We start from the raw sequence: 21,174 nt of genomic DNA, 5'->3' as shown, positions 1-21,174 counted from the left end.
CTCTCTCTCTCTCTCTCTCTCTCTCTCTCTCTCTCTCTCTCCATCTTTCCTGTTTATCTACATCAGTGGTTCTCAAACGGTCCCCAAATGTGTAATTTGGCCCCCTCAGAAGAGAGGATTTGTGCTAAAGAAAAATACTTTCAACGTTTTTGCCAAAGCCAAAGTTTGCTGGGGGGGACCCTGGAACCTCTGAAGGACCCCTTGGGAGGCCCCGCTTTGAGAACCACTGCTCTACATTGTATTCACCCATCTTACTGTATTAGACTGAAAGGCCTGGTAACAGTCACCATTTTTTTAATCAGTTTTAAACTCAGACAAAGCAGGTTTTTTTCCTCCAAAATGAGTTAATAGCACAGGCAGACTCTTCACATACTAGCATGTCTGAAATAAGTGTCAAAGCTTAAATCGACATGAAAATATAAAATAAATAAACATGTAGCTAGGTGTAATGTTAGAGACCACAGAAGTGAACCTTTCAAGCCTGTTTTCTCAACTCACTGTTTTCTGCAAGACATTACTCTATAAGCCATATCTCCAAAACTGGTGGGTCAAACTGAACAACCAATATGTCAATTTGAAGCTATGATTCCCTGAACGAAAATGAAAATGGCAGTCCCTCAGTCAAATGTGGTCACATATGGTGTCGGGACAGAGTTGCAAGGACTGTCTGACTGTTGCAGGGGTGAAATGGCAACGTGTGTGTGGGAGATTCAGAGTTTAGATTTCTTAGATGAATTATTGTGTGATTTGCGTTTTGATTTTTTCTCGGTTCACTTCCTGTGTTTTTGAGAACTATCGGGCTATCTGCGACTTCTTGATGCAAAGGTAAAAAAAAACCCCACAAATTTAACATTAAAAACTTTAAAGTTATAATAAAAAATATTATAGTTTCACGGATTTCATTAAACAATTCATATAATATCTAATTTCAACAGTAATCCGTTCTGTCTTTCATCTCTATCGCAAGCTTCCTTCCTTTAATATATAACCTCAGCCTGCCTGCGCTAATCTGCAACTGCTTTTTTAGAGGCAGGGAAACTCCATGCAAAACTGACCCTCTAAATGTATGAGCGTTGGTGAATCCATCTAGAATGCACACCTTTCCTCACGTCAAGCTTGGTTTGTACTTGCGGTGGCGTGCTGGTGTCGTGGTAAATAGCAAGTTCTGAGCTTGTAGATCTGCTGTTTACCGCAGGCAACACCTGCCGGCAAGTAAGTACAAATGAGGCTTTATGTGCACTATTCTCTCTAATAACATGCATCTGCATAAAGGAGAGAAGTGCACTTTGTGTGAGGACTCACACAACAGTGCACTTAAATGACAGGAAAAGGCTGGTGCACCTCTGTGATAAAACTCACGAACGATACATGGTTTGACGATATGATACATGGATGACGTTGGTTCATATTTATGATGTGTGTGTGTGTGTGTGTGTGTGTGTGTGTGTGTGTGTGTGTAGATCTGCAATTTTCACTAGTTTGGGTTCCCGCAGGCAAACGTCTAAATTAATTCGTCTTTTTAATTGGGCTCTTGAGCTAAAACGTTTTGGGAACCGCTGTGGCTGTAACCAACCAACCCAGGTCACGTCTCTGACTGTCGTCTCCTCCCTCCCTCCTCTCTCCTCAGTATTCGTCCCCGATGCAGGACGGGGACATGACCATGACCCAGAGGAGGCGCTTCACCAGGGTGGAGATGGCCCGTGTTCTGATGGAGAGGAACCAGTACAAGGAGAGGCTGATGGAGCTGCAGGAGGCCGTGCGATGGACGGAGATGATCAGGTATGATGGTGATGATGATGGTGCTGATAGTGCCTCGACGACCTTACAGGCGTATGCAAACTCTAAACTTATGTCATTTAGATACTATGTAGACATAGCACTCTATAGTGTATACTCATAGTTTCAATGTACAGATATTCTACTGATATGATCCTTGATTAGTATTTATATGTATTTGATATATTACCATGTGTTGTTCTTGCTTACTGTAAATCACTTTGGATTAAGAGCTCTTACCTAAACTGTAATTGTAAATTGTATGATGATGAGTTAGGCCTGCATCCACAATTATGATCATAATCACCTAAATTGTAAATGATAAAGAAGATTATTGTCCATTACATTTATATAAAATTGAAATTTGTCTTTGGCACGCCGGCAGTCAGTGATTTGAGATCATCGTCGTAATTGTTTTCCATGTTGAGACATGTTTGAGTGTTTTCAAACATTTTCGAAAAATTGTGGAAGTAGCTGATCCTACAAGCTTTTATTGAGTACCCAGATTGCCCCATGGACTGACCGCCATCTGTCTTTCCTCTCAGGGCATCTCGGGAGAGTCCACAGATCACGGAGAAGAAGAAGTCCACCATCTGGCAGTTGTGAGATTCAGTTTTTCTATACAAATGATGTAGAGAAGTGGCAACTTTGCTGGGGACCCTCGGGAAAATAAATGTAATATTAATATGGTCTCCACCTAGCCTGGCGGGGCCAGACTCATAGCGAGGATTCACGGACACTTCCTCCTATGCGGGAGGAAGCGTCAGTGAATCCTCGCTATGAGTCTCCACCCCCAAAATGACAGATGCTTTTCCTATCAACTACTCACCCCACGGAGACTTGAATTCATGGATACCTGTTTGTTTTTCTTGCATTCCAAAGCCAATAATTTGATGATCAGCAGTGGTTCCCTATGGAGACACAAAGAGTTGTCTACCTACCTATGTCAGAGATTCCATTATCACCCATGATCACTCTGTCTGTCTGTCTGTTCAAAGTTTGTTTAGTAAACGCATTGACAATAAAGGGAAAATGTACGTCATGTGTCGTTTACGTCATATTGTTAATGGCGTGTAATGTTTGTGTTGGCACCGTTTGTTTTACATCACCACCATTACATGACCTAATCAACATGAGTTAGACTTTAATATATTAACGCCACTCACTTCACACGGGTGTGATTTTTTTATTTTATTGTAGCCCCTCCTATATACAGGTTTAATGTTTGTTTTGTCACTAACAAACATTAAATGCCATTAACAATGAACAGAGTTTAATGTTTGTTTTTTGCAAATCGGCATTTGATGTTATGTTATGATATCGCCATGGTGTAAGATGATAAGGGTTGGTAAAGCGCCCCTCACTTTTTTTTGTTATATGTTGATGATTTGTACACTCTATGGACCCCCTGTGTGTCTGGAATAAAGATTAATTCAGATATGTTTTTAATTGACATATCTGTGTGCTCCCTGCAGCTTCGCTCGTCTCTTCAGTTCGTCGTCCAGCCCCCCGCCGGTCAAGCGGCCGTACTACAGCGTCAACATCCACTACAAGTCACCGTCTCCGGCCGGCTTCCCTCAGAGACGCAGCCACACCATGTGCCAGATCTCCACGTCCAACCGCACGCTCGAGTTCTTCCCCGAAGAGTGAGCCACGCTTCATGTTGACAGCACATTTTTCTTTCTTAGTTTTAGTCGACTAAATATCATAAGACTTTAGTCGACTAAATGTACAGTTGATTTTGTCACCAAAAATAATTTTGCTTTGATGGCATCGTAATGGCAGATTTTAAAATTGGTTGTGCTCAGGGTGGCCATACCTAACATTTTAGTTTTTGTTTTTTTTTACAAAACTGTCAATATATTTAGTATTAGTTTTAGTTGTCATTCAGTGACAAAAGGTAGTTGACGAAAGTTTTTCGTCATAGTAGTCGACGAAATTAACACTGAGCAGCTAACAACTTACATTATACATAATAATAAAAATACAAGAAAAAACTTTTTAGAAATAATGAAAATAGCCGATCTCCAAGCTCTGAAAGCTTTAAATAATACGTTTGGGTTCTGGGAAGAACTGATGCTGTACCTCCTGGATCATAAGGGGTGGCGGTGGCTCAGGGGTAGAGTGCCTGGATGGGAACCGCAAGGTTGCCAGTTCGAACCCGGGCTCCCCCAGAGTTACTGTCGAAGTGTCCTTGAGCAAGACACTGAACCCCTAATTGCTCCCGATGTGCTAGTTGGTGCCTTGCATGGTTTCCGCTGCCATCGGTGTATGAATGGGTGAATGTAATGCACAATCTATGTAAAGCGCCTTGGATAAAGGCGCTATATAAATGCACCATTTACCATTTATTATCTCCACCCTCGCACGCACGCACGCACGCACGCACGCACGCACGCACGCACGCACGCACGCACGCACGCACGCACTCTTTGTCTTAATGCATGGTTGCTTGCTTGTACCAGCTTAAGAGGCTACAGGCGTTTCTTTGTGTCAGACGTGCCACAGACTGCACTGGAATGCTCACAGGATCACAAATACATGGATTTAAGTTGCCATGATTGATTTCAGTCACTTGGATTCCATAGAAGTCAGCATGTCTTCTATGGAAGCATGTTGTGCAGCGGAAATAGCCAATCTACAAGCGATGCATTGAGAGCTATATGCTATAGATAGAACTATAGAGCATTTCTGTCATTGTTTTCAGATTAGTGCATTTGAAGTGGTCAAACTAGCAACCTGTTCAGAAGAATCTTTCATAAAATCGTAATAGTAATAGCTTAGTAAAACATCATGATTTTACATATTTTGTTAGTTGTTTAGGAAACAGCATACAGAACAAATGTGCCTGTTTTTAGTTTGGACTCTTGTTGGAATGTTGCATTGTGTCTATAGACATTTTGTTCACTGAAACACTAAATCACCATAACACGCTCTATATACGCATTATTGTTAATAATAATGAAGTGCATTTTGTTTGTTTGCTTGGAATGAAAGTAAAGCTTAGCTTCTCTCTCTGTCTCTGTCTCTGTGTCTGTCTCTCTCTCTCTCTGTCTCACTCGCTGCTGGCTGGCCATGCTGCTAACCGCTTCGCCCTTTTCTCTCTCTCCCTCCCTGCCTCTCTTTCCCTCTCTCTCTCTCTCTCTCCTTCTCTCTCTCTCTCTCTCTCTCTCTCCCTCTCCATCTCTCCATCTCTCCATCTCTCTCTCTCTCTCTCTCTCTCTCTCTCTCTCTCTCTCTCTCTCTCTCTCTCTCTCTCCCTCTCTCTCTCTCTCTCCCTCCGTTGCTTTGCAGACTGGCCAGTAATGGTGTTGCGTCTCTCCTCAGTGACTCGGCGCTGTCCGCCCGCCGAGAGCAACGGCGCGAGCAGTATCGGCAGGTCCGCGAGCACATGCGCCGCGACGACGGCATCATGCAGGCTTGCGGCTGGAGCGTGCCGTCCCGCTTCAAACAGGTACACCGCAACGCCAAGACCCAATGGGCTGTAGGCACACACGCTGTTTTGGAAAGAACTTGGGCCCCAATTCTCTACTTCCTTCAAAGGTGTTACCGCTGATACTAATGAAGGCTCTTTTCCATTCTGGTCAAACAGAGTCAGGGTGCTGCTATTGTGCGTGTTGGCTCACTGGAAACACTCTGCTACACCAGTGGGTCTCAAAACACGTGTCCTTGAGTCGGTTCCAAATGGCCCCGTACGGGTGTGTAACTCTGAGAGTGTACAAATATAACCAAATGGACCCTTACGGGTCCACGCAGCACGAAGTAGTGCGTTGTGAGCGTTGTCGATCTGCTACTTTTGCTATTTTTGAATTTTAATTCAAAGGACCCAAAAGAGATGTTATACATTGTTGTGCAATGCAGTCGTGTGCCGGAAATTGCAAGTTTTTAGCAGTATTTTCACTGCGTCTTAATTATTATTATTTCTATTTATGGAATTCCTTAGATTTGTCTGTTTTTGTCTGTTTTGTCCACTCCCACACACAGACTGCTGGTCAAACAGACAGCGGACAGGACGGACAGCTGAAGAGAACACAGGTAAGTGAGACGTGTGATTCAAGATACCGACACGGTCGCGTAAAGACCCGCCCTCGCCTGCCTCTGATTGGCCTACCGAGCGTCCCCTTCTGTGGCGTACGCGGAACTGCTTCGCCTCTAGTCATGTGTCACATTCCCGAGCGTGGAAATAGTGACGGTGTCACAGTACCCGGATATGCACCAGGGGTCCATATCGGGTTGCAACTCGAACGGGGCTGAGTCGACTCAAGCAAACTTCGCAACGTTCAACACGGCAGCGCACTCTGTGGTGTCTCTCGTGGCGCCCCTCCGTCACGGTCTAATACTATACTTTTTCTGCCAAAAAAAAGTAGTCGGCGGTTATTGGAAAAATAGTTGACAGCAGCAGGATTCGAGGACCCAATTTTGGGCTGCGGACCCATTTTTAATACGTAACAAGCCTGAAGGAATTGGGTTCCACCACCAAGCCCCCCACCCCCTCCCCCACTGGTTCAACTTCCATCCAGTTACTCACTTACTCTCTTTCTTTGTGAATGGTCTTATAATAATAATAATAATAATAATAATACATTTTATTTATAACGCACTTTATATTTGAAACAAATCTCAAAGTGCTACAGATAAAAAAATAAAAATAAAAATAAGAATAAAACGGTTAAAAACAGCACACAGGGCAGCTTAAGAGTCCGACTGGGCAAATGCCTTACTAAAGAGGAAGGTCTTTATGACTTATGACATAATGTGTCCCGCCTCCCCACTTTCAGATAACCAATGAAAAAGAGGACAACCGCATGAAGAATGTACCTGTTCCTGTCTACTGTCGCCCCCTGGTGGAGAAGGATCCCAATAGGAAGGTAGGAAGACCAAGGAACTCAAGTTAAAGGTCTCTAAGGCGCCTGAAAAGTGTGAGAACCACTGGACTAGATTATCCTTTCATTGGATCTCAAATGTCCCACAAGTAATAGTAGAACATGAGCAAAAGACTGTGTGTGTTTGTGTTTGTGCGTGTGCGTGTGCGTGTGCGTGTGTGTGTGTGTGTGTGTGTGTGTGTGTGTGTGTGCGCATGCATGCGTGTGTGCGTGCGTGCGTAGTTGTGGTGTGCAGCGGGCGTGGACCTGACGGGGTGGAGGGCCTGGAGCCAGGAGCCTGTAGCCAAGGCTCTGACCTGTGACCCTCTGAACAGTGAGGAAGGAGCGGACACCAAGAGCAGCACCAACAGCTCCCCAGAGAAGAGGAAGGTAAGGCCAGGGCACTCAGCGTGCAGTTGGGTGAGCTCCGGGGAAAACGAATCTACAAGCTCACACAACGGTCCCACACACTCAGCTGCAGCCATGTGCACTTTGAAGGTGCCATGATTTATCTGTATAAAATTATATTTCTTTGCAAGCGGGCAGAAATTTACAGCAAACTTGTCAATTCCTCTTTAAACCGTTTGACCGCCAGGATTAATTCATCTATCTATCGCGCATTGCCAAGGTTTTATCACGCACAACCCTTATTTTGAAGAGCGGTGGTGGAGAAACCCAGAGTTTTCACCAGAAATAACATTCATTGCGCCGATTTGGAGATACAGGCCATTGAAAGCAGCACATAGAGTGCAAGTGGATGCACGCGCATCTTCAAAATGGCCGCGGCAACTGTCCCACTTTGACTGTTATGCTAACGAGCGGAAGCTAACGATTTGATCGGATCAAAACATGTATTGAAGAATATAAACCTTGGAAAACGTAGCCTACGGTTCTGGCAGGCTAGACGATTAATTTAATCCTACGGTCACTACGGTTCTGGCGGGCTTGCCCTGTAGTGATGCGCATGGGAGGCTGGGGAAAAACTGAGTCCAGGCATTCATTCAGTGAAAGCTGGAGTGTGGAACCTTTGAATTTGAATCCTGAAAAGTAGCATTTCCAACACTTTCGGAACAGATAGGGATAGGTTTACACCCAGACAGGGAAGATAATCACGCAAAAAAGAAAGAATAATGACACGAATGCTTTCCAAGTTTTAATGGGGTTTAATGGTACGGTTGTTCTTCCCTCCCAGTCTAAGGAGCTCCAGGAGACGGACGCCATGAGCAGCAGAGTGTGGATCCTGACCAGCACACACTCTGCCAGCAAGGTGGTCATCATCGACGCCAACCAGCCCGGCTCCCTGGTGGACCAGTTCAACGTGTGCAACGCCCATGTGCTCTGCATCTCTAGTGTGCCAGGTGAGACCAATTACCAATTAGTGTCTGTCATCTCCATCGCTTTAGAACAGTAGGACCAAGGGGGTCCCCCCGGCAACAGTAGTTAATATAGCATCATAATACATAATCTTTCTCTTCTGGGGGAGAACCCTTTGTTGGATTAATGGCTCAGGAATGCGACAGAAACCAACATTGGGGGCGTTTGCTTTAATCCCTGTGTCCAGCTGCCAGCGAGAGTGACTACCCGGCAGGGGAGATCGTCCTGGACCCGGGAGACGGTGGGACGGGCGGAGAGGAGACGGGCGGTGTGGAGGGCATGCTGGCGGGCATCACTCTGGTGGGCTGCGCCACCAACTGCAGCGTGGCGCGGAGCAGCAACTGCTCCTCGCGCACAGACACCCCCATACTAGACAAAGGGCAAGGTGAGCCTTGTAGGAAGTCACTATACGTGACATTTCACTCTAGTACTGTACGTCAGTAATAGTCATGGATTGAAGTTCTCAGTCGCCATGACCGATGTCAGCCATTTAGTATGAGATTAACACGTATCGATGAGATCGGAGAAAGAGAGAGAGAGAGATAATTCATTTCTCCAGAGCGTATGGTTGAGGCAGGGAATGAGTTAGAAGCGCGGCAGCGACGTCTTCTCGGAGAGGAGCTCGTCGTACGATGTGCCAGGTTGTTGTCCCCTACAAGAGCAGACAGTGTTGACAGACAGGCATATAGTCTGGGTGGTGTGAAGAGGTCCGGTCAAATCAGGTCTGAACAACTAGTGTCCGGTCCGGTCCGGTCCGGTCCGGTCCTGCATGCTTCCAATGGGAGCGTTTCCCTGGGCAAGATTGATAGGCAGGACAGCTGCAGAACACAAAGTACATTGAAAATACATTGATACGCCCTGGGAGAGACACATCTTTTCACCGCTGAGTGAGTTTTGTATAATCTCATCATTAATCTTGCATATGTTCTGTTTTCCTGTAGGAGCACTGAATGGTAAGATCCACCCTGCCCAGTCTGCAGAGGAAGCCACGGAGGCCACGGAGGTGACGGTGCCTGAAGCGCCAGTCGCCAGCCATGCGGCCGGACCGCCGGGACACTTCACCGAACACGTCTTCACCGACCCCCAGCCTCGCCTTGCAGACGCCACCGATAGGTAGGAGCAGTGTTGATGTCGTCCACTAAAACTATGACGAAATATGTTCAGCGGTTGCCTTTTTTCACTGGTGAAAACTTAATAAAAATAAGCTATGATCAATACAAGGTTTTATAAGAGGTTTGGGTGGTTTGTGTTGTCCTGACAGAAGCACAGGTCAGTCCAAAGAGGAGACCACGGCTGCCCCGGAGTCTGAGGAGGGAGGCGAAGAATCCAAGAATGTCACCAGCGTCGCCCCCACCATGTGGTTGGGAGCACAGAACGGATGGTGAGTAGTCTCTCAAAGCTCACTGGTTCCCAAACACTGGGTTTTTTATGGGTCCCTTTACTTTTTGTTTCCTACATTTTGTTTTTAATTATTATTTAAAAACATTCCCCAATTTCTTTTCCAGTAATTTCACGAAGAAATAAAAGAAAATAAATTCCATAAATTAGAAATCACATGTTCAAGTAGTAGTGAAAGTAGCCGATCTACAAGCTCACAACACAGCACGACGTGACACATTGTGAGCTTGTAGATCTGCTATTTTCACTAGTTTGAGGCCCGAGTAAACATCTGATTTCTCTTCTGGGTCTTGAGCTCAAACGTTTGGGAACCACTGCTCCAGCTAGACTCTACTGTCTTCAACGTTTTCCAGGCCAAGAGAGAGAGAGAGAGAGATAGAGAGAGCGAGAGTATCTACGTATTGTATATAATTGTGTTGCAGATTAAACCTTTTCATGGATTTCGTAGGTAGCTTCATAGACTTGTTTGACTGTTCTACATAATAGTGAAAATAGCAGATATACCTCGCAACGTGTTGTGAGCATGTACTGTAGATCTGCTATTTTCACTATTCTGTGCAACTGTGTCAAACAAAATGTAATGACTCAACTCCTACATAATGTACCAATAGTAAAAGTACCCTTTATGCAGAATGTCCCATTTCACAAGTTCAGTGCGTAAAGAATCTAAACGGAAGTAAAAAATATCTCTCAACATTGTACTCAAGTACATGCAATGAGTTACTTTTTCACCACTCACGTACACGTTGACTCATCCTCTCTCAAAGGCTGTACGTGCACTCAGCAGTCGGCAACTGGAAGAAGTGTCTTCACTCTATCAAACTGAAAGATTCTGTCCTCAGCCTCGTGTAAGTAAACCTTTGTGTGTGCGTGCTGGCGTGCATGCGTGTGCTGTGGCGTACATTCATAGTGTTAATACAAATATAAATAATAGATATAATGTATAATGTGCACACATACACATAATGGATAATATTTATTAAGTAGGGACCTCAAACTGTGCTATAACTAATGTACATAATTTGCATTTTTTCCCCCATGATATTGTTGCTACAGTATTCTTGAATACCTTAAATTAAGGTCATTTTGGCCATGTGCGTTGCGATGTTGGCTTGTGGTGGACATTTTTTGTAAAAATTATATTTTTACCACAGACATACAAAATGACACGGACAAGACCAAGTCTTTGCCACGGACATATTTGCCCATGTACGGACATTGATGAGTGGTGCCCACCTTGCCTTGTGCATTTGGGAAGCGTTTTGAATGAAGGTGCATGTTGTTATCTCTTGTCTTCTACACTGCAGGCATGTGAAGGGGCGTGTCCTGGTCGCCCTGGCCGACGGCACTCTGGCCATATTCCACAGAGCTGAGGGTACTTTGCCTTTTAAGCCATTTTGTTTTGTTTAGCTTTTAGGAGAGTTAACATGAAAAAAGATTTTAGAAGAAGGAGTTAATGCAGTGTCACAATCATAGCTATTCAAACATGGCAGAGCTACAAGCTCACGTTGCGTCACTTCGTCGTACCCCACTCGATCTCAGAGGAAAATATAGTACTTTTACTCCACTACAATTATAAGTTACTTTGTAGACGTTTATTATTATTACAAAACACACTAACCACTTCAGCCCTACAGTATGTATATAGGCCTATGCCATTTGAAAAGTAAAATTGAGTACTTATTCCATCACTGGAAGGAAGCCGAACTAAAATACATTTGACTCTATGTATGTACTGTATGCTGACTCAGAGCAACTACTCGTGAGATAAAAGCATGGGTGACTGTTTCAAGGTCTACAGAAATGATTTAATTGTTGTGGATGATGTTCCTGGAATCTATAAATACCAGGCTTGGACTACTCTTATTACTGATTCTGATCTTGGACGTTAAATCCAAGATCAGATTCAGAATCAATTATGCCCAGGCCAGGTTGCAGGCCGTATGCGTTGTTGTTGTTTTGTAGAGTAGTGGTTCTCAAACTTTTTCATGTCAAGGAGCCCTATAAATTGTAATGTGTTTTTGGTCACGGCTCACAGACTCCTTTATCTGAAAACGTTTTGTGTCAGGATATGTATATCTGGTCTTTTTGAATAGTTAACAATTATTTGTTTACAAACATTGAGGCTGGCCAGCCGGGGCGCCTGATGGAGGGGAAAGGAACTGGTTGGAATAACGTGTTCCTTCCACGCGCTACGTCCAACCAGGGAAACTCCCCCCTGTCAGGTGTAAAGGAGCAACTTGGACACTCAAGCATGAAGGAAGCATGAGTTAAGTCCGTTGCTCTCCCCAGGTTGGCGGAGGGTGTGTAGAGCCCAGGATCACATTAGATGATTGACACAGGGGTGAAAAATGGGTTACAAAATCGTGGGATAAAAAATATATTAAAAAAAAAAAACATTGAGGCTGGTCATGTAATCAATTCCCAACAGATCTCCAAACCTGTTGTTTTGGGGAGCACTGGTTTCAGTTCATTCAACCTCAGTGTGTTGGCTAGTGAGGTGCATCCTAGGGAGACATTTATACTTCATTGCACAACAGTATTTCCCACAGAGAACAGCTGATATACAAGCTCACATCGCGTTGCGGATGCGACTGTTGTGAGCTTAGAGGTCTGCTAGTCTCGGCCGTTCTCTGTGCACAGACAGAGCATAAATTATACTTGATGGGCTGCAGCTGCGTGTTCACAAACAGGCTCTGCTGCCGTGGTCATGAGCGCTCCCTGCGTTCTTATGACAGCGACAGGAGGTGTGGTTTTGAGGACAACTATTTTGAATTGCTATTATTGTTAACACACAACAGAAACCAATGGTTATATATTTCAAGGGCGAGAGATCACAATAAAAATCCTAATCATTCTTCCTCCACACTGGGAGAAAAACAGCATATGAAAATGTGATGGTGCATTTTTACACGTGAGCGCAGTTAGAACTTAGAGGCAGTTAGAGGCAGTGTTCATGTGCTGCAGGCCTGCGCGCGCATGCTGGTGCTTATCAGTGTGACGTCTTCTGTTAAGGATAACATGGATAAAGTGGTTAAAATGATTGTGATGCTGTAATAACATTTCTTTCTGGGGACAGGCGGTTCCTTTGGTTTACATAATGTGTGTGTGCGTGTTTGTCCTTCTGTTCAGCAGACGGACAGTGGGACCTGTCCAACTACCACCTGATGGACCTGGGCAGGCCTCACCACTCCATCCGCTGCATGGCGGTGGTCCATGACCGCGTCTGGGCGGGCTTCAAAAACCAAATCCACGTGATTCAGCCAAAATCAATGCAAATAGAGGTGCGAGTCACTGCCCACAAACCTCTAATTAGTACCCTATTGGTCTGAATATAAGACCATACGTTTTCTTTCCAATGGAAATATCCTAAAACACGGGGTCGTATTATAATCGGGGACTAGACTATTTGACATTCACTGTTCTTTTTACAAAAATGAGTCTTTCTTAGATTTTGATTTCTTTACTAAAATAAATTTTGTTATTTTTCACGGCCCACTGCCACCACACCACACAAAAATCACCCGAGGCTTGTTCCCTTTTCGATTTCCCCCCCTTTTCGTCACAGTACAGTATTCGTTGTATATGTTTTAGTTTATTCATTTTTTTATCCATCTCCTTTTTCTTCCCTCATCTTAGAAGTCGTTTGACGCCCATCCTAGGAGAGAGTCCCAGGTGCGACAGCTGGCGACGCTAGGCGACGGCGTGTGGGTGTCCATCCGGCTGGACTCCACGCTGCGCCTCTACCACGCCGTCACCCACCAGCACCTCCAGGACGTGGACATAGAGCCCTACGTCAGCAAGATGCTGGGTGAGAGTCCAGTCATCATTACAAACATCTCACCACTTAAACCCCATATGGGTAACGGGGCTCAATTGACCTTGATTTGATTTTTGATCAAAGCAAGGTGCTAACTAGAAGAAAGTTCTCCTCAGAATACGGAGGCTAGGGTTAAAGTGGTTAATGTGGTAACACTGGGGACCAACTAGGGGTCCCGGACTCCCTGTTGAAGACCCCTGCTCTTGAGTCATTTGATCAAGTATTTATTTTTCAGATTCCATTCCAGTTGGCTATAATGAATAATGATGGTGGAGTTGCCCTCCACCGGCCCTGGGTAGGCAACCTGGCCCATGGCACCCAGAGGAGCGCACCTTTTTACGTTGTTTTGTGTATTGAGGCCTTTTGTTCTGTTTTTTGTTTGTTTTTAAGACTCTGGTTATAATCCACAGGTACTGGCAAGCTGGGCTTCTCCTTTGTGCGAATCACGGCCCTCCTGATTGGTGGAAACCGTCTATGGGTGGGGACAGGAAATGGCGTGGTCATCTCCATCCCCCTGACAGAGAGTGAGTCTGACGTTCATACACACACATATGCCAATCATACTACAGTGTCACACAAAAGTATTAAAAATACCGGGCACCTAGGCTGCTAATACAGCCTGGCAGCGTGTCGTGGGTTCGACTCCCCATTTCCTGTCAGCTTACTGTATCAAATGAAGGCAGAAAAAGGCCCAAAAAAATCTTAAAAAAATAAAAAAATATATTGTCAATTTAGGGGTCCCCTTCCTACTTTCTTTCTCTATGATCCTCTTCTTTCCATCCTGTCGCACCTCTTTTTTACCTGGGGTTGAGATCCGGAACCGCAGGAACCAGATCCAACATCGAGGAACCAGGAATCGGTTCTGTCACATTTGGAACTGTTTTTCTATCACACTTTTCAGAGCTGGTACTGTATGTGGACTTCATGTCTGCTATACAATTAATACCGCTGGTTCTTAGACTTTATAATTTCAAGGACCACCATGACTCCGAGGCCCCTTTTCCATCAAAAGCACTTTGGTTCTAAAACTGGTTCCGTTCTTAATTTTTTTATGATAGTTTTACAATTATGTTTCACCTCTGTTTTCTGGACTGGTTGGGACAGTGTGCCTTCTGAGTAAAGGGGGAAAAACTAAGACTAGAGATGGATGGCTCCCCACACACTGGCTCCCCGTTTCAGCCAGGATCGATGTCGATGTCGATGATCGATGTCGATGTGGATCGATGTCATGTCGATCGATGTCGATGTGGATCGATGTCATGTGGATCGATGTCGATGTGGATCGATGTCATGTCGATCGATGTCGATGTGGATCGATGTGGATGTGGATCGATGTCGATGTGGATCGATGTCGATGTGGATCGATGTCGGTCGATCGATGTCGATGTGGATCGATGTCATGTGGATCGATGTCGATGTGGATCGATGTCGATGTGGATCGATGTCGGTCGATCGATGTCGATGTGGATCGATGTCGATCGATGTCGGTCGATCGATGTCGATGTGGATCGATGTCATGTGGATCGATGTCGATGTGGATCGATGTCATGTCGGTCGATGTCGATCAATGTCGGTCGACGTCGATCGATTGATGTCGAAATGCGGAAATCACCCTTCGCTACCGACACGCGTTGTTCCGACATGCGTTGCGTTGTGCTTTCGGTCAGGGTGTGGTTAGGGGTTTGGGTATAGGTTGTCGGTCTAATGACTGTCGGACCTTTGATGTGTCGGAACTAAAGCCTGTAAGTTTATATCACATCTGTATCTTCCGACCTGAATAGATGACACGCCCACTTTGGTTCCCACCTCGGGGCAAGAAGAAGCACTTCCTCGTTCCAGATCCGAACCAATTCATTTGGTTCAAAATTAGGCGGGAAACAAGAACGGAGCCGGTTCAACCCCCGGTGGAAAAGGACAGACCTGTAAGGGTCTATGGGACCGTTCAAATCCTAAAGGATCCCAACCCTACACACACACCTCTTCTGTCCTGACTATTTGCTCTGTGCTCTTTTCTCCTCTGCTTACCTTCCTCGTCCTCTTCCTCCTCCCGTCCTCTAGCGGTAGTCCTACACCGGGGACAGCTCCTGGGTTTGAGGGGTAAGTGGGAGCGCTCTCTCCCGTAAAACCAGCTCCCATGCAGCATCCTGCTTGCCTTCAACGCCCCGCATTTCATTCCAGTGCCATATCTGTTAAGAAACCGGCGGCCCTCGAAAAAGCTGTTTCATGTTTCACGGATGCCCGGTTGACATGTGTTTGCCCTCTCTGAGGTAAAGATGGATCTGTTATGGATCATGGCACACAGTCATACGGTCGTTCGTCCTTTTTTCCCCCCTTTGAAAAGACTTCCTGAAGCTGTTAAGTTTCTTTATTTTGCGTCAGAGAAGCCATTTTTGTTTGTCTGCATGCTATTGATGGTTGCCTCATAGCCCATTGACCAGAAGAACAAAACCTGTTTGTCATTGTTTGTCGTAACATGTAACTCATGATGTTGGCATAGTCATGAATTAATTTCCTACTATGGGGGTTTAAGAGGTTCTTGCATGATGCGACTGCATGCCAGAAATGTTTTACATTGTAGAGTTGGTGTTTTACTGTATCAGTGGATGTGCTGCACAGTTAAGGGTGATGTATGTCCATCCCTTTAAAATAGGGTTTGGCGACTTCAAATAAATATAACCATTATTTCAAACCTTTGCCTCAAATAACAGATCTACACGCTGACAACACGTCACAATGCGACATGTTGTAAGCTCTACTACTATATCAGCACTCCACCAATGATTGAATTGAATCGATTTTAGCAATTATAGAAAATCTATAAAAGTGTTGATTCATTCATTGATGTACTGTACTGTATAAGAAAACAGTGTTGTTTCTGCATTATTACATTAACCCATTAAGACCTTCTAAATCAGTAGTGTCAACTGTCAAGGCCATGGGCCCCCCATCTGAAAATGTTTTCTGCCAGGGACCCCAACAAGAGAAGATTTGTGTCAAAAACATAACATTCAACATTATTCGACTTTCAAAATATTTCAAATACTTTCAAGATTCCCCCCCCCCCCCAAACTGTTCAGAAATAGCAGCTGTACAAGCTTGTATCGCATTGTGAGCTGTGCTGTGAGCTTGCACATCTGATCATTTTGTATAGCCAACTCTAAAATGTAAAATATGACACGCTATCCTGGTTTAAAATGGGTTAACCATTACAACTGGCAACCTCTAACCCACGTTCTAAATGTGGGTTTCTACATATTTTCTGGTAATTGCCCAGCCCTACTTTGAATGTACTGTATTTCTTATGTTGTTTGGATGAAGGGAGGCCTGTAGCTGAGTTGTTCGCTCTGTGTATGTGTCCAAATAGGATCTCTTTTGTTTAGTTTTAGCATTTTTTTGTGACACAGTTATTAACTGTCCCTTCCTCCCTCCCTCCCTCCCTTTCTACCTCTCCTTCAGCCAATAAGGTGTCGCCTACGTCCTCTGGCGGCGTGATCCACGTGTACGGGGACGACAGCTCAGAGAAGAGCACGGGTAGTTTCATTCCGTACTGTTCCATGGCGCAGGCGCAGCTCTGTTTCCATGGACACCGCGATGCTGTCAAGTTCTTTGTCTCTGTGCCAGGTTGGTTGTTCGTCACAGAAACATCTCCATTTATACACATCTAACGTTTGTGTTGTATAGTGTGAGTGAGTGAGTGAGTGAGTGAGTGAGTGAGCAATCTTATAATATTTAATTGACTAAAACTAGACTAAAACTAAATTCAAATGACTCAAATATGACTAAAAAAAAACTAAGTGGTATTTTTTTCTAGACTATGACTAAAATAACTACATCAACACTTCCAATCTTTTACAATCCACACTGTAGGCTACCAGAATGACAGCTGATTACAGTTGAGGCTTAGATCAGTGGTTTTCAACCAGTGGCCCTTGAGGGGGTTCCAGGTGGTCCCCAGCTAAATGATGCAGAGTTGGCAACCAAATGGACCCTTATAGATCTTTTAACTTTTGAGAGCGTAAAATACGTATTTATACCATGAGTGATAAATTGTTAAATTACTTTTGATTTACAAGACAAGTCTATGCAATTGGAGAATGTAGAGGAGCTGTTTTTTTTGGTCAACGTTTGCCTATTATCTCTCCTATGGTACCACATCAATACAGCATGGAATTGCAGACAAAATCTTATCCAACGACAACAAAATATTCTAGGTTTTGGGCCTGAGAGGTTAAATCTCATCAATCTGTTGCTCAAATACCGAACACTTTCTGGACCTTGATGTGAAAAGGGTTGACTGCTCTTAGATGACTCCTGTGCCCTGCGTGAAGTAACGCCATGCTTTTCATTGGCAGGAAATGTTTTGGCGACACTGAACGGAAGCGTGTTGGACAGTCCATCAGAAGGGCAGGGCTCCACGGCGCCCCCAGAGGCAGAAGCGCAGACTGTTCACAATGTGTTGGTGCTGAGTGGAGGAGAAGGTTACATCGACTTCCGTATCGGTGAGACGAAGACTTCAATAAACACACGTGTTCTTTCACTTCATCACACAATGGTGTCCTGCATTTTTTAATGTTTTTGAAAGATCTTGACTGTAATGACATGCCCAAAATAGATAGATTTATTCCTCCAATACTTTATTAAGCCATCAATTATCCATGAATTATTCCCCAATCGATTCATTTGATTAGTGCGATTAACCTTGTGGCTTGTTGTTCCCTATTATAGGGAATAAGTGGCTAAAGTGCATGAATAAGTGGCTAAAGTGTGTGTGTGTGTGTGTGTGTGTGTGTGTGTGTGTGTGTGTGTGTGTGTGTGTGTGTGTGTGTGTGTGTGTGTGTGTGTGTGTGTGTGTGTGTGTGTGTGTGTGTGTGTGTGTGTGTGTGTGTGTGTGTGTGTGTGTGTGTGTGTGTGTGTGTGTGTGTGTGTGTGCGTGGCTGCATGTGTGCGTGCGTGTGTGTGTGTGTGTGCGTGCGTGGCTGCATGTGTGCGTGCGTGCGTGTGTGTGTACCTTCCTCAGGTGATGGAGAGGATGAGGAGACGGAGGAAGGGGAGAGCACGAGCACGGCAGCAGCTCCTCAACAAATGAAACCTGCCTTGTGCAAAGCTGAGCGGAGTCACATCATCGTGTGGCAGGTGTCCTACGTCCCAGAGTGACTCCGCCGTACCCACGTGTCTACCCCCCACGTGTACCCCCCCCCCCCCCCCCGCGCCCCAAACCTTGTACTTTATCCCCGGTCATGTAAAAGTTCCCTCTTGGCTCTGAAATGACCCTCCAAGACCTGTATCTATCTATCCCTGTAACTATTCTGCCCCCCCCCCCAACACTTGTAACTATCTATTGCCTTGTAAGTACCTCATCTGATTCAGTAACCTTATCACCTACCATCCTATTCCTGTCCTCTCTTCATGAGCCTTGTAACCCAGCCTCATAACTACCTCCCTCTTCTCAAATTGCCCTCGTATCCATCTTGTAAGTACGACTGTATCTCCTATATTTATCTCAAATGTCCTGCATCAGTGTCCCCCCCCCACCCCAAGTTTATTCCATTTAAACGGTTCGTCCTCGCCATCGTTATCCGTGAAAGGTCAACATTGCAGATCTTCTGTAATTCCCGTCGTGAGGCGGCCGCGTGAAGGTCTGTCAGCAAAGTTCAAATGACACTGTCCGGTTCGTTAAGATCTGCACAGCGCACGTTTCATCGCCAGCTCATGGACCCTCAGCTAAATGATTGCCAGTTAGGAACCCCAAGGGACCCTTACAGGTCTGTAGCTCTCAGAATTATGGGGTTTTTATTATACCAACTTGGGGATCCTTGACATTCGATAGTTTGAGAATGGCACCATCATGTCTTTCATTTGTCTGGAAGCCGACACGGGCCCTTCTTGCAGCTACATGGACACAGTATAATCAGGCTTTTAAGCAACAGAACTGTACGATTCGGGTTACAAATCGGCAACGTTGCCCTGTTAAGGCAGTGGTTTTCAAAGTGGGGTCAGGGGAATGCCTTGAGGGGGTCACCAGCTACAGTATTGTTGATAGTTGGGGACCTTTACAGATCTGTATCTCTGAGAGCGTACAAATAGAACCAAATGGACCTGTGAGGGATTATTTCAGTGGTCGGTAAGTAAGATTGGCCTCGGCCTGATCTTTTTCTGAGCCATTAGAAAACATAATGAATGGGGTTAGTAAGAACTAGAACATGTGACAGAAAGTCTATAAAAGTTAATAAATAAAGATGTGTGGTATAACTGTACTGTATACTGATACAGCTGCATGTGTATTCATACTGCATGTGCAGAGAAATACTATTGTGATCATGCAGGTCAACTCCTTGAATGTGAGGACATTTTAGTTCATTAAAATGTTTTAAAAAGAGCATTTTATCTGGATACAGTCATACTCCTTTTTTGAAAAAACAAAGAGTTCTTACATAGGACGAGAGCTCTAAAATTGATCAAGGTCTCTCTGGAGAGAAACACTACAAGGCAAGTGATTAGATATAATCTTCACATAATAATTATAATAAGCATTCTTCCAGTACAGGTTGACCCTCGATTTGGTAACCTCGCATCACCAGGCTTTCCACCTCGGATGAAAGCCTGGTCTGTGTTACAAAATTGCTGTGTGATCTGGTCGGGAGCGGATGATATCGTTACGTCATGTTGTAGTCATTGTTTTGTTAGTCATCAGGCCGGAGACATCATACCCTGAAGGCAACCTGCTTGCCGAAACGTTGGTTTATAGCATCGTGACTACGAGCTGTGCGGCCTCTTTTCTTATGTCAAAGTTTTATCTCCTGTGGTCAGCACCTCACCACTACTGGTGTGCGCTCCTTTCCGTTTGTTCTAAGTCATCAGGCCGGAACCATCAATCTGGAACTTCCTTTCCCTCAAACCGGAAGAATAACTATAGAGGGTATGCGCATGCATAAAGTGAATGGAAAATCGAGTGGCAAATTGAGTGGAAAAGTGAGTTTAACACTGTTTAACGTCGTTTAATGCAATCAAATAGGACTTTTCGGTTTGGATGTATGAGCTGTCAAGACCAGAAAGTAGTTTTTTGTTAGGTGTTCCCACATAACTTCCAGGTATGATGATGATGTAACGCGCATACCCTCTATAAAAACATACCTTGTTCTCTCGTAGCCTACGGCTTTTATTTGGAAAAATCGGTTTGAGGGAAAGGAAGTTCCAAATTGAGGGCCCCGGCCTGATGAGAACATAACCATGATTACAACATGACGTAACGATATCCGCTCCAGACCGGACGATAACCCGAAAAAGAATGCTGCACAGGCTATCGATTTGGACATAGCCTTAATTGTCATGGGTGGGTCCCAGTTCTGGCCACCCTTTGCCTACTAGTGGTCTATTGATAATTGATTTGTACACTTTCAGAGTTGTTGGAGGTTGGGGGGGGGGGGGGGGGGGGGCTTAATCAGGCAGCCAGATCAGATTTTGATGACAAATAGGGAGAGAGAAAAGAGAAAAACAAAATCTGTCTGAAAGCAATCTGGTGAAAAGTCACTGATCTCTGTTTTGGTCCAAGGATGGACAATTTGAGGGTTGGTGGAGGAAATTAAATCTGACTCAAATTTGTGACTGAAAAACGGACTGAAAACCTTAAGGGCATGTCGTTGACGGAGTTGACCCCGGAGCCCTTACTCGAGAGGTGAATGTGAACAATTAATTAGGCTGTTGAAACACACAGAACAGAACACAAGGGTGGAGCTGAAACCAAAGTGTTAAAGTACAGATGTCTGGACGATAAGCTGCACTGCATTAACCTGACGCTGCCAGATCCAAAAAGCTTGCTACACAAATTTGTTTCACAGCTTATTTGGATCTGGGATCGCGGAAGCAAATTCGATGACGGGGCTGTTCCTTTTTTTCAAGATACATGGTAGATGATTGGATGGGAGCGTCTGTCTATCACCGTGTGGG

General features: G+C 44.8%; 1 protein-coding gene across 30 annotated transcripts in view; it reads left to right on the top strand.

Annotated features, from left to right (window-relative positions):
- The window catches only part of mapk8ip3 (mitogen-activated protein kinase 8 interacting protein 3), a gene marked incomplete at its 3' end in the record, with an annotated part of 42,983 nt that extends 22,343 nt beyond the window's left edge, over positions 1-20,640 (top strand). For 12 of the 30 annotated variants that reach the window (XM_080776790.1, XM_080776807.1, XM_080776789.1 and 9 more), the window contains 20 exons: positions 1,628-1,779; positions 2,322-2,378; positions 3,252-3,422; positions 5,071-5,230; positions 5,761-5,811; positions 6,555-6,644; positions 6,882-7,028; positions 7,831-7,996; positions 8,200-8,397; positions 8,954-9,125; positions 9,274-9,393; positions 10,178-10,258; positions 10,718-10,785; positions 12,543-12,694; positions 13,050-13,221; positions 13,641-13,754; positions 15,289-15,327; positions 16,687-16,851; positions 17,583-17,729; positions 18,248-20,640. In XM_080776790.1, coding sequence (XP_080632916.1) covers positions 1,628-1,779; positions 2,322-2,378; positions 3,252-3,422; positions 5,071-5,230; positions 5,761-5,811; positions 6,555-6,644; positions 6,882-7,028; positions 7,831-7,996; positions 8,200-8,397; positions 8,954-9,125; positions 9,274-9,393; positions 10,178-10,258; positions 10,718-10,785; positions 12,543-12,694; positions 13,050-13,221; positions 13,641-13,754; positions 15,289-15,327; positions 16,687-16,851; positions 17,583-17,729; positions 18,248-18,384 — 2,559 coding nt within the window. The remainder of the gene's footprint in view (positions 1-1,627; positions 1,780-2,321; positions 2,379-3,251; positions 3,423-5,070; positions 5,231-5,760; positions 5,812-6,554; positions 6,645-6,881; positions 7,029-7,830; positions 7,997-8,199; positions 8,398-8,953; positions 9,126-9,273; positions 9,394-10,177; positions 10,259-10,717; positions 10,786-12,542; positions 12,695-13,049; positions 13,222-13,640; positions 13,755-15,288; positions 15,328-16,686; positions 16,852-17,582; positions 17,730-18,247) is intronic. The other 18 variants (XM_080776798.1, XM_080776799.1, XM_080776794.1 and 15 more) reach the window with 6 other exon arrangements.
- Positions 20,641-21,174: the final 534 nt, after the last annotated feature.

The sequence above is a fragment of the Protomyctophum bolini genome (assembly GCF_963924005.1).
Source record: "Protomyctophum bolini genome assembly, chromosome: 11".
Classification (NCBI taxonomy): domain Eukaryota; kingdom Metazoa; phylum Chordata; class Actinopteri; order Myctophiformes; family Myctophidae; genus Protomyctophum; species Protomyctophum bolini.
The sequence above is the reverse complement of the archived record's forward strand: the minus strand, read 5'-3'. Positions and strand labels throughout refer to the sequence as shown.